The following is a 13,982-nucleotide window of genomic DNA, read 5'->3' on the forward strand; positions in this document are numbered from 1 at the left end:
TGATCTCTCATGTGCTATATGCTATTAGTCATGCATCCACAGATCATAGTGTTTTCCTTTTGATAGCTATGTTGAGATTTCTATCACCTAGTGCCCTTAAGCCTTGTTCAGTTCTGCTCAGCTCTGTTCTCACACCCAATCCTGCATGTCTAGTTGGTTATAAGGACTGACATGCAGCACCCCCACGTTATTCCAGGATCACTTATCTTGTTAGTCTGTCCATTGATTTATCCATCAGGATATCTAATTCTCATGAACATATCTTTACATTTTCACCAATTAGTTATGTTAAACAGGAAACCCATTAAGGACCTCCATTTAAGTCGGCAAAAATCATTATGTCAGTTCCATTAGATTCTATATTATAATTTTGGGGAAAAGGAGGAGGAGTTTAATGAGTGACTAGGTCTATTAAGCCAAGAAGAGACCTTTATCAGATTTGTTCCTTCTTTTAAATAAAAGGAAATAGCATATACCTAGCTCCTTTTTACTGGGTGCCTGGGTTCTTTTGTATGACTTGTGACTTCATAAACATAACCAATGCAGCTGATCATTTATTGGGCTATCATAGAAATGGTGAGTCATCAAGCACAATTAAAAAAGCACTCTTTCTTTAAAAGGCTATGTAATTTTCTACTTGCAGCATTAAAAGTCATTTCATTTATAGCTGCAACGAAGCACCACTTTAGAATTAAGACTACATCAAATTGGAGGCAGCTGAACTTTAATTTATCATATTAATTTTCATCCTTAAAATAGCTAATGGAAAATTGTGTCAAGCTAATAAATTTTCTGATAAATTTGATTTCTTAGGATTTGTCATTATTTTGTAGCATTTGCCTGTATTAACACTGTTTTCTTCATAGCTTGAGAATCAAGGTCACTTTGGTACTGGACACCTAACTAGTGATGGACACTTGCAATAGTCTTATATACTTACATATAAATGTGTATGAAAGTAATAAATATATTCATCTTGTATATTTGATAGCAAAGTATATTTTTATGTCATATATATGCATAAGATCTATATATACATTTCTAACTTCAGGATATTTTATAACTACTGTATAGACACATATATAACCACAGATATTTTATAACTACTATATAAACACATATATATATAACCAGAGCATAGACACCTCTGGAGCTCCTGAAGCAGGACCCTGGAGCCACTACGGATAAAAACCTAAGCTGTCAAACATCTCCTGAATTCAGACGCTTAAGTAGCCGGTATTACTTCTGTGATAAGAGAATATTTAGCCTCTGCCTGAAATAGCCCTGGTAAGAAGGATCTCATCATTTCATGGCATGGTCCAACCATTTTCAGAAATTTTCTTTGTGGTCTTTATTTATAAAAATTTTAATGGGGATATCTCACACAATGGCATCCTAAAATCTCCATATTGTTCTCTTTTTTTAAAATGACTTCCCTTCAGTCATTTTCTTCAAGGAGCATTAATCTAGCTCACTTTGCATTATCATTCTAGTTTGGATATAAGCATCTGAGAATGTTTACAAACTGACTTTAACATAGCATTTTGATCCAATGTCCTCAGTTTAGGAGACTTTTCAGTAGAACCCAGAACACCATGAAATTCCACAATTTGTATACTACTCTAATTTAGATTACCACAAATCTGATACTATTTGGACAGAGTAAAAGGTTAGTTGTTTAATTTTCTCAGACACTGTCAAATACTTTTACTTTCTTGCTAGTCTTATTACCAGGTAAGCTCTGAGAACTGCAATTTAGCCACAATAAAACTGATTTACACAAACCTCAAGAAATGTTATTACACTGCATTGAAATGTTATTATATTATTCTATTGAAATAGATACTTTATTCAGGATGCAGGTGTTTCCTTACTAACAAGTTCAGTGACTAATTAGGACAGTGGGCAGTGTGGGGAGCACACACCTGTCTTCCCCACAGGGCATAATCTACTGTAGCATAACACATGTTAACAACATAAGTGACAACTTATTCTTGGGGGGAAAAAGATAGATTTCACAACATACAGTATGGATTATCTTTCACACTAAGACCTGCGCTGCACATGTTTGTGTACTACAGTTCTGTTTCTACCATAAAAAGGTAAGAAAACGTGTGCATTTTCACAGCAAAGAGGATGTAGATACCTGACAATGTTACCTTTCCAAGCATAAAAATAAGAAGAGACTATTCTTTCTTTCTTGCACAATTGTTTGTCACATATCAAGTGTTGTGTTGTACATATTTGCTTTATAAAGTAGTCCATATATTATCAGCAAGTGGCTAGGGACTAGATGTTGGGAGGAAAAAAATAGGGGGGGGACATATTAGTCATGGTCAGCCATGCAAAATCCTGATATTATGTATTTTTAGCCTCATGTTGCACAGCTGAGATTAGCTTACTGCCAAGTTGAGTACACAGCAGACGTTTACATTTGTAATAATAAAGTACTTAAAGATGTTCTGCAAAGGAAAACGACACTCAGTCTTTTTCAAGAGCACTTTATTTTCAGACAATTTTAAAATTACCTAGGTATCCTCTACTTAAAATTGAAGAGTCTGAAGGAAGAGGTAAACTTGTTTAATAAGAAAAAGAGTGGTGGAAATGGTAAGAAAGAGGTAATACAATGTGTGATCAAGAACCCACACTCTGAAGCCAGACTATACGTGTTCATGTGGGGGATCTGCCATGTTATCGGCTGTGTGATCCCAGGCAAGTTACTTAACTCCTCTGTGCTTCAGTTTCCACATCTCCAAAATGGGGCTATATCACAGAGTAGTTAAGGGGATTAAATGATATAAATGTATATGAAGTGCATAGAATAGCACCTGACACACAGTAAACATTTCTATGTGTTCACTATTATTTTTAACCTAAAATGTAGCATGAGGGATACAAACTATGTAAAGGAAACATTTCTTTATAAAGGGAATCAACAAATACAACAAAATCTATTTTACAAGTATTTACCCTGTGTGCTGAGGATTGTACTAAGCTCGGGGGGTGAGGGGTGAGCAAAGAACAAGACATAGGAGGTCCCTGCTCTGAGGGGGTCAAGTAACAGATTCATAAAGTTAAAAAAAAGCCAGGATGCCTGGGTGGCTCAGTGGTTGAGCGTCTGCCTCCTGCCCAGGGTGTGATCCCAGAGTCCCAGGATGGAGCCCCACCTTGGGATCCCTGAGGGGAGCCTGCTTCTCTCTCTGTGTGTCTCTCATGAATACATAAATAAAATCTTAAAAAAAAAAGAAAGAAAAAGAAAAACTGCTATGAAGAAAACAAAACAATGAGTGAGAAAGAGGTAAAATAGCCTACTTTGAAATTCTGTTTTAAGAAATCCAACAAATTAAATGTACTAAGTATTTTTCTGCCTAGTGTACAAAAGGGGGAAATTACTCTTCTGGATTCAAAATGAGTTTAGAGGATGACACTTCTTAAATTCGCCTGCAACTTGCAATCACTAAAATGGCCACTTCACCTGAGATACTGGAAATGAAAACCATAATCCACAGAAAAAGAAATTCAGGAACCCCTTGCCTCACTAAGAAAGCACAGACCTGCAGGTCCGGAATTTAACTATTAACTCCTTATGGGACTTTGGAGAAGCTACTGGAACATTCACCACTTAGAGATCACATGCTATTTCAGAGACGGGTTTACTATCTTCTGTCAGATTTTAACCTAAGTCTTAGTAAGATTCAAATTTGTTCTATCAATAGTTGTGAATGGGATTAGGAAAAACAGCATCACGTGACTAGCAAATTTACCTCTCCTTTTCATTTTCTGGGATCCACCAGTGACTATCAAGAGCACATGAATCAGCTGCTTCCAATTTTCATTCAATATGTAATACCCAAGGTAAACAACCTTTTCACTATGTTTAAATATATTTTTATATATTAATATATTTTAAGATGCTAATTATATTAAGTCATATTTATATATATAATTATATAATAATTTAGGAAACCCACACCTCACTCTGAAGCTGCATAACTTCTCTTGCGAAGACACTATCAATTGTAGCTGGCATCTGCTTATAAAGAGAATTGGAGAGGTTCGCCTTAATGGCGCCTTTGTATTTTGCCTGGGGGGGGGAAGGAAAAAAAATTAATAAGCATTACTTTTTTTTTACTATAAATATTGAAAGAGAATAAAAGAAAACTTTCTTCAGAAACAGAATTAATTTAAAAACCTGAAGACCATTTTAACCTTAGATACTGGACTGAAGAACATATTCTGAAGAGAGATAAATCCAATTTATTACATAAAAAGCTTTAAATGAGACACTCAAGAAAATAATGACTACTCTTCTATAACCTATGCACATTTTTAAAAGAAAATCTGTTTGTATATATTGAGAGTTTTGGCTGTTTGATCAGCAAAGAAAAATCTGAGAAAAACGAGACATTTGAGTTGTTCCAGAAAATACAAGTTGTTAGAATGTACTGCCTAGAACCTGAATGCAAGGACAGCGCTCCTGTATTCAAATCTTTTTAACCTCCTTCTACCACGACTGACTGCAGCGGTTGGGGGGTCGCGCAGGGGGCGAGGGTATCTTTTTGCTCTTTTTGTGCCTTCTCACCTCCAATCTGCACTGTCTCGAAGTGATCCCCAAAATTCATTACTAATAAAGAGAAACGCTTTTTCACCATTTCTCTTAGGGATATTAGGTTCAAAGTAACACAATAGATTGTGTTACTTTTTTCTTCGTTTCTTTGCTCTGCAGTTAACTCCTTCAGGAAAAAGAATCAATTAGGAATGAAGAACATCAAAAAAGTCTTTGCACAGGAGCAATAAAAGCTAACACAAACCAACCAAAGTACATTTATCCATACTCTAATATTACTCCCACTCCCAACTAGATTTGAGTGCGGATTTATCGAGCGTAGACCCTGTGTGAACCTTGTGTTCTCACAACTCTTTAGATGTGGGTACTCAGTAAGAGAAAATTTGCCAGTTTCCCTCGAAATGTTTTCATGTCTGGAAGTAATCCTGAGAATATCATGTTGATCTTTTTCCAACGTAACTTATGCAACACTAGAGGTCAGTCACTTACAATACTGTTTCACTCATCCGTTTTTGTTTTTTTTTCAAATTTATCTTATCTACGTGATCTAGCCACAGACTATAGAAATACCTCCTCACAGAAAGCGCTGTTAACATGATGCTTTACAATGCAGCATAATCTTCAGTTTCAAATGCTCTCAGATGGAGACTATAAGATTTTTCAGCTAGAAAATGAATGGAGTGCATTTCTCTGTGGTTTCATAATAAGTGTCTCTGTTGAACTGATCCTACTCAAAAGTAGTTTAAATTGATTTAAAATTACTTACCAAAGATATCACATTTTATAGAATCAGCTGGTAAATTTTACTTATTTTCAAAATGATATTCAACAATTTATACTTATTAGGAAGTAAAATAATGGAACTTCTAAAACTATTTTTCCAGTACATTCTACTTATGAAATAAAATATATCTTTTCAAGAGTAATCCTATAGAAATATGGAAGACTTGGAGTCAAAATATAGACATATGTAATAAAATATATCAACCATACAGTTGACATTGCGCACATAATTACATAATTGTGTAGATAGTACCAATACTCAGTGGCACTCTCAAAAATATTATTCTGTAATTTTAATGCACAGGAAATGAAAATAGGAAATGAAAATGCAAACCATTTGGCATGTTTTGATGTCTTACCTCAGAAATAAAAGCACCAATATGTTTTACATGGTTTAGCATGGGAGTGTCGGTCACAAATGTACACTTGTCCTTAGACTTTTTATACTCTTCTTTATAATGAATCTAAAAGAGAGAATAATTTACATAAGATGAGAAAGAAGAAAAACAATTTTAATGCTCCCTTTTTGAGCAGAAGTGTTACTCAAAGTCTTGTTTTCTGAAGTAAATACTCAAGCGAGGTACAATGCTCAGTAGCAGCCAAATTAAATAAATGGATATTTAGCACAAAACCACAAAGGTGATGAGACACACACACACACAAGACTGTTCTTCAGATAAGAGTCCTGTTATCATCAAGGATCATGTGTGGTGGATGCACATTGACTATAAGTCCTGTCTGCCCAGCTTGCTCAGCGTAATTATTAAACACTTTCATTTCACTTGACAAGTGTCCTAGTGTGTTGTTATTTCAAGCCACTGACTCAATAGGTAAGCCTACAATCAAACAGAAACATAGCTGCCTACCTCTAGGTTTAAGACAAGTAGTCATCAGGACAGATGGAACCAATTAAGAAGTAGAAGCAGAAATCAAACAGGTAGCGATGACTGTTAGCAACACTACCTATTAATGATGGATTAGAGGAAGGGGCTCAAACTGTACCCACGATGAGCTTCCTTTACTAATTAATTCTGCTCAAGTCAAACTTACCCAATTTATGAGCACCTCCCCAGAGGCCTCCCCATCTGCCTCCCCTCCCCCAACAAGGGCAAACTCTGTCTCAGAAACTTGCCATGTGGTGGAGAAGATCATTCCAGAATGCAATGGGTGGGCAGATGCACAAGAGAAGTCCAGAGAACCCTAGCTGAGCATGTTCATTTCTTCTCTCAAACTCAGGAGTAAAAGGATTCACTCCTTTCCCCTTGAGGAGAGGCCAGAACTGTTACTCTGGGGGAGACCCTGCATGAACACATTGAGCTGCAGTCAGGAACCATGGACAAAGCCCTAAAATATAATCCCACTCACATGAAATTGCCACCCAATCTGAAAACTGGTGAGGCAAAACTTATGACTAGTTGGGAGGATGAAGGTAATTTGCTAAAAGTTATATGACCCTGTAATAAAGTCATGTTTATGTACCCAACACTGTAAATACTTATGCTGAAAAAAATGTCCCAGTTCAGATGATAAATTACATGGTCTCCCTAATTATAACCTAAAAGTGAAGTTTAGTTGACTATGTACCTGATTCTTAAAGGACACGACTAACATCGATGTTGCATACTAACATTACATAGAGATTTTACTACATGTAAACCTGATTTGAGGGGCATAATTCAACCTGAGGTATAACCAGATATGAACATAACTAAGCAAAGTTACTGCAAAATACTGTATCTCACTGCTGTGACTCTTAGGTATTAGACGCCTACCACATTAAACTTTTGCTTTATTCATGAAATCAACATTGGAACATATTTATCTTATCTGAGCACTAAATTACTTTTTTTTCTTCTCGGAGATTAGCCATAATTTTAGGGCTCTGCAAATCACCCTCCTCAGTCACTAGTAATTAAACCGTTAATGGCAGTATGATAAATAGTAGGCTATTTTGATCATAAGGAGAAAAAAAGTATCCCCGTTATATAATTAAGTGTGAGAGAAAATAACCTATCATTAGGCTTAAGTTTGGCTCATTATTTTTATCTTTTGCCACTATCTTCTTCCCCTGGCAGTCACATTCTTGACTGCAGTGGTATGTGCTTGGCCACAGAGCCCCCGATAAGCTCTGACCTGAGCAGAATGTTCAGGACGAGAGCACAGGATAAGGGTGAAGTATTTACTTCCTTCACTGTGCAGGCAAATAGTTCAGTCGTAAGTGGCATCTCCAGTCATTTCTTCGGTCTTTATTTAAAAGATACACACACACATATTATTTGCTTATTGTCACTCCTATTATATTTCCAATGGATATTACAACATGAGTGACAATAAGCAAATGATCTTAAATTTTTGTATAAAGAATGCCACATCTTGTTAGCCTTCCTATACCAGGATAATAGAAAAGGATAGATGGATAGAAATTACATGGATGAAGGACACAAAATCCTAGGTGAAATAAAATCACTAAATAAGCCACTTGCTAACACAGCCATGGTCATTTCTTGGATAGACTGCCTATGCCATCTGCTTCTTTCCTAAGAACAGAACCTGAATGTTATTTATGAGAGTAGCCAGGCCCCTGCCCCAACCCCAGAGGATGAATTGCTCTAAGTCAGGTATGGTGTTCTCCTCTCCTTGGTGTTCTCCTTCCCCTTCCCATTGGCCTCCTCTGGTGACCAGCTCTGGCCACAGGACATTTGCAGAAGTCTTCCCAGCAGTGTTCCTGGTTTCTGGTATGAAGGGGAGAACCCTGCTGGCAGAGCCTTGTATACTTTGCCCTTTCACCTTTTTCTATTCTGCAGTCACAGGGATACAGCTGCAGTGAGGTCATCTCAAGGCTGTAAGTCACCATACTAATGATGACAAAACAGAAGGAAAGGAACTTGACGGAGAACATGCACTGCATCAAAACTGGATCCCTTACCTTCATGTTTCATGATGTGAAAACAAAAAATCCCACCTATATATTAAGCCTCTATGCTAGGCTTTTCCTGTCACTTGTGGCCATCTGAACTCATTACTGAGATACTATCCATGTCACTTTCTAATTGGAAAAAAAAGGGGGGGGGGTAGGCACAGTTGATGACTTAATAATCAGTAAGATATTCCAAATATTTACCTTCTGCTCTGACCACACTTGTTAATCCCAACTATGCCTTAACTACAATTAGAGTCAAATCAGTTTAGAGGTGCTTCCTCTCATAGTAATCTCTCTCTTTCATTGATATTAACTAATGGCTGAACTTAGATGACAGATATAGAAATGTCTGAGGATATTTCCTTTTACAGGCACTCTTTATTTTTTGAAATATTTTATTTACTTGAGTGGGGAGGGGCAGAAGGAGAGGGAGAGAGACCAGCAGACTTCCCACTGAGGGGAGAGCCTGACGCAGAGCTTGACCCCAGGACACTGAGATCATGACCAGAGCCAAAGTCAGACACTTAACTGAGACTCCCAGGGGCCCCTCCTTTTACAGGCACTCTTAACCAAAAGTATCAAAAGTTTTTTCTCAAATGGAGCCATATTGGCTCAATGCATTGAACCCTGGAAGAAAGAACTGCAGCCCCATCACCATGTGCTAACAGGGCAGGGGGCACTCATAGCCAAGGCTGCTGACCCAGGTTCTCTTAACACAATCAGAGCTCTCTCTGGAGGGATAGCCATGGAATCTAATGCTTTTAGCACCAGAAGGATTTACCCACCACAAACAATGTTCATTTGCCTGAAAAGCGTTCTTCCTGCTGCCATGTGAGTGAACACCCTCAAAAGGTTTGAACTAAAACACCACGTCACAGACCTCATGCAGATGTGGCCAAACTCACTCTGCAGAAACTCTTGATGCCTAATTTACAAGAAACATACAAAAATATCCCCCTTAACCTAATACTTTTTATAACCACCTGACAAGAGGCCACTAGATCCACGATACTGATGGCTCGATATAGTTGATGGGTTTGACTTATTCAAGGAATTTATTAGGTAGTTGACCAAGAAGCCCAGTGAGAGAGACAGAGAGAGAATATCTGGGGAAATAAAAGGTATTACGTGGTTAACAGAAAAATAAAAGAGGCGGTCCTAGAGGACCAGGTGTCTTTTAATTTTGGGAAGTGAGTTATGCAGAGGGAAACCCCACAATACAGGCAAGGCCAAGTGAAAGGCAGAAATCAGGTGGAACGAAAAATACCTCACACTGATTTCCCAAAGTGAAGCCACCTGACCTGAAAAAACATATGGTTTTTTTCTACGGAGAACTCTAAGTCCCTGGACTCATCTCTAGACCATTCCCATGTAAGTTTGTACAGTACAGTCATATACATGGGGTGCCTGGCACACGGCAGGAGAGGAACCACATGATGATGGCCAGGGAGTCAGGCAGATGTTGTTTCAAACCCCAGGTGTGTGGCTCACCAGCTGTGTGGTTCAGTGAACAGAATACAAGGCCGCTTCTCAGGGCTTCAAGGTGCAGACAGGCAAACAATGCACCACATTCACTTGGGGACATGGGCTAAAACACATTGCCACCCAACAGACAGAAAGGCTCAGGTAAACGCACAGATGCTCCTCTGGAATACAAGGGATTGGAAAACAAAACAAACAGACTTGATGGTTTGTCTTTAAGTCTGAGACCAGGGCAAGGGCCCCTGGGCTAAATGAAATGTGGGCACTGACCAAGGGGCACTGTCAGTAGCAGGAGAGGACCTCAACTGGAACTCCCAAACTAACTCTATGCGACCACTTGTCCATTTTCGTATCTGTTTTAGCTCCGTGACCAATGCAACTCCAATACACATCTTAGACAACCATCGGCAATGCAGACAACATAACAGCCACGAGAACTTCAACTGTTAAATTCATGGGCTCCATATAAAAAAACTGATGACACTGACAGTGAATAAAGCAGTTAGTACTTAATAAATACCTTCCTTTTCAACCAAACTTCTAAAAACTAAAACTTCAATTTGGTCCACTACATAAAATCCTTCCAGAAAGTGTAAATTAAAATTTGTTTTTAAAATGACTGTACAAACTCCTCTTTTCAGTTTTGTTTTAGAAACAAAAGAATTACTTGTTCAGCCTCTTCACGGGTAAATATACAAACTTCAAAAATTAAACCAGTATCTTAAAAAGTATGGAATTCTATTTTGAAACAAAATGTGAACATGTACACAGATATAAATCAGGCCACAGTCTGCGATCTAAATATTTAAGTAGTACAGACATTCCATGCAGCAGAAATCTATAAAAAACAGAAATTACTCCCACATATTTGATTTTTCCTACATGGAAGAGAAATAACACGGCTTTGGCTTTTGCAAATGGTAAAGGCCACGCCTCTCACCATGAGGTTGGTTTTACAGTCACTGCAAAATAACCTTATCCAAAACAACTCCAACAAAATCATCTACTCACTGAAGTTGCCACTTTGGTTCCAATGGTTTATATAATTTAGCTCATCCACAATTACCCTTTAATAAAAAACATAACAGCACTGGAAGAGGTACTATCTCTGGAGTTATGAAACTTCAGGTTTTAAATGGTAGCATTCCTATTACCAATATTAGTGTAATCGACAATAGTAAGGCTAAGATAAACTTTGCAGGGAAATCTACGATAAGAGCAAACACAGCAGAATGGCTAAGGCTGAGAGAGAGCTTTGTGTTCAATCCTCCCCACTGCTTAACGTGTGACCCAGGCAAGATACTTACCAAACCCTTCGGATACATTTCCATTACTTAATGATACTGTAATAGAGGAACCAAGGCCAGTCCTGTTATATAACTTGCCCCAACGTTACTGTTAAATCAACGCAGGTAGGTTGACTTCAGGGAACATGCCAACACACTATCCCACTTTCCCGATTGACCTCCTTTGAGAAACAAACATTGGCAAAGTTTTCTGATGCTTTGCTCATTAACTACAACAGAAATGGCCAGTGTTGTGTTCCCTTCTTTCCAGACCCAGGCCTGATTCACTTTTCAGGAGTCATCTCTCCTCTGCACCAGCAATTCTCTCACAATTGTTTTAATGAGGAGTATCTAAAACTTTCTAGAATTCTAGTTTACATATTTACTGGTTTATCAGTACATAATTACTAATATATATACATATATATATACACATACATATATATATATATATAAATACACACACACACACACATAATTCCACAATTCTAGGATTCCTTGGAGATATGATATAAACTGATCCCAGTTAATGAAAAGAAACAGGAGAAAAATGCTCTTTTTTGCTAATAATATCATCATCTAGTTCAGGGTTCATACTATGTAGTTCAGTAACTAATGAATCCAAAATTGTCAATACATGTTATGTATGTGTGTGTGTGTGTATATATATATATATACACACATATTTACATATACATATATATATATACATATTTTTTTTCCTGGTTTCAAAAACTACTGCATTCATCAGAGTCCTCAAAAAAAAACCCAAAATGTTTTTTTTTATTTTTTTTTTATTTTTTTTAATTTTTTATTTATTTATGATAGTCACAGAGAGAGAGAGAGAGAGAGAGAGGCAGAGACATAGGCAGAGGGAGAAGCAGGCTCCATGCACCGGGAGCCCGATGTGGGATTCGATCCCGGATCTCCAGGATCACACCCCGGGCCAAAGGCAGGCACCAAACCACTGTGCCACCCAGGGATCCCCCAAAATGTTTTTTTTTAAAAAAACCATTGGTTTAGACAGAGATCCTCCTGTAACAAATTACACCACCAAACAAATTTTAAAAGGCTTTGCAGTTCACACATGGAATGCACTCTGAAATTTCAATGTTTTACGATTTTACGCTAGAGTGAAATTCATAAGGGATAGCACTCTGGATTAAGAATTTGGAGACCTCTTCCTACAGAAATTCTCTGATTGGTGACCTTGAGGAAATCCATGAAAGTGTCTGGACTTAGTTCCATGATCTGGAAAATAATTGTGTTTTAACAGATGACTGTAGGGTTTTCTCCCCAACTAGATGATTCTATGACATGATAGTGCCACATACACAGTGCACAAATCAGACAAAAATTACTTAAGCCCACTTACATCACTAATGAGTCTGGTGCATTTTCTGGCCAATTCCATCCTTAGGTCTTCAATAACAGGCTTAAAGAATATCTGTCCAGAAAAGAAAGGAAAGGAAACATTTTTTCCAGTGATCAACTTAGAGGAATAAATACCCTTCTTCAGCTGGCCCGTTCCCACTTACCATGTCTTCTTCATCTTCTTCTTCCTCTGTTTTTCCCTCTTCAGTTTCATCTTTTACATCCTCAAACACAGGGACCCTCATTTTTACTCTTTATGGAGAGGGCTTTTTCTTTTCTTTTCTTTTTCTTTCTTTATTTTTTCTTAATTTCACGAGTACAGTACCTTTCTCTGTACTATAGCACCCTTGAGATCTTGGAGCCTCTGGTGTTCTGGCAGAAATGACCTTGCCCAGGCCTCGTCTCTATTTAGCTCACACTTCACCCTCTTATCACAACTATGTGTGAGTGGATGGACAGGATTGCAGAGGTCAGCCAGGGCTAGCCTCCAAGTGGAAATACCACTCTCACAGGCAAAATTCGATTTTGTGACCTTTTAAAGTCAACATTCTCTAAACTGGGTAAGAAATCCAAAAGAGACCATGTATTTATATTTCACTAATTTAATTCATTCATAACACAGTTTAAAGGAGACTTAAAGATGGTGGGAAAATGACTCCGCTACAACACTCAAGATAGCATAGTCCAAAGCCTGTTATCTCAAAGATTTCTCAACTCCGTCTAAATAAAGTTTGTGCTGGAACATCAGACATATCTCTGATTTTATATAGTGAATCCAGATCATTCAAGCTCATTTCGTTAACCTAAGTTAAATTTTTTATGAGAAAAACACATACTTCTCACATTCTAAAAAGTACTAACTTTAAATTAGCTGATTAAAGGCTAGTAATTTACTATGAAAAGTCCTTTGAACCACTTTAAAGAATCAATTCTGAGTTAATTATGACCATTAACCTTATATTGCTATTGTATTATTTTAATTGTAAATATCATTAAACACAAGAAGTTGCAGTTAACATAGGTTGATATATCATTTAAGAATTCTAGAAACATCATTGTTTCAAAAAATAATAATAATCATGCTCTTCCAGTTCTGCCCATTGTGTCAATTTTTACACAAGTTTGCTGGGTTTTATACTATAAAATATTTACTCTTCATATATTCCTCAATGTGTACTACATGCTTGGAAAAATAAATTATAACAATACTGATAATGTAGTATGTGTCATCAGTTATATAATTAAAAATACATTTCTCAAAAAAATCCTTAATTGTCAATTTAGGCAATAATAAGGTTCTATAAAATTCACAATTTACCAGTTTGGTTACTCCAACCTAGGGTAAATTAATTTTCACAAAATCATAACATCGGTGTGAGACATAAAAAAACACCCCATGGTAAACAATGAAACTAATTATAAAATACAACTTTATTCCAAATACATTATTCTAAGTAGCCAAGAATAGTGCAACTTTCTCTTGATATCATATCTAGTTTTAAATTTTCTTCCTACTTGTTTCAGCCTTGCCTAAACTAAAAATCTGACCAAAAAATATTCTAAACAATCA

At 37.1% G+C, this 13,982-nt stretch overlaps 1 protein-coding gene across 4 annotated transcripts in view; it reads right to left on the reverse strand.

The window, feature by feature from the left end:
• Positions 1 to 13,982, reverse strand: part of NEBL (nebulette) — a 341,032-nt gene that overhangs the window by 94,902 nt on the left and 232,148 nt on the right. For 3 of the 4 annotated variants that reach the window (XM_072749362.1, XM_072749361.1, XM_072749360.1), the window contains exons 1-4: positions 12,577 to 12,818; positions 12,414 to 12,485; positions 5,710 to 5,814; positions 3,974 to 4,084 (exon numbers count right to left, since the gene is read on the reverse strand). The exons of the other annotated variant lie outside the window; for it this stretch is intronic. In XM_072749362.1, coding sequence (XP_072605463.1) covers positions 3,974 to 4,084; positions 5,710 to 5,814; positions 12,414 to 12,485; positions 12,577 to 12,657 — 369 coding nt within the window. In that variant the 5' untranslated portion in view covers positions 12,658 to 12,818. Of the gene's footprint in view, positions 1 to 3,973; positions 4,085 to 5,709; positions 5,815 to 12,413; positions 12,486 to 12,576; positions 12,819 to 13,982 lie in introns of those variants that run through there. 4 annotated transcript variants of the gene reach the window in all.

Source organism: Vulpes vulpes, chromosome 2 (assembly GCF_048418805.1).
Source record: "Vulpes vulpes isolate BD-2025 chromosome 2, VulVul3, whole genome shotgun sequence".
Taxonomy (NCBI): Eukaryota; Metazoa; Chordata; class Mammalia; order Carnivora; family Canidae; genus Vulpes; species Vulpes vulpes.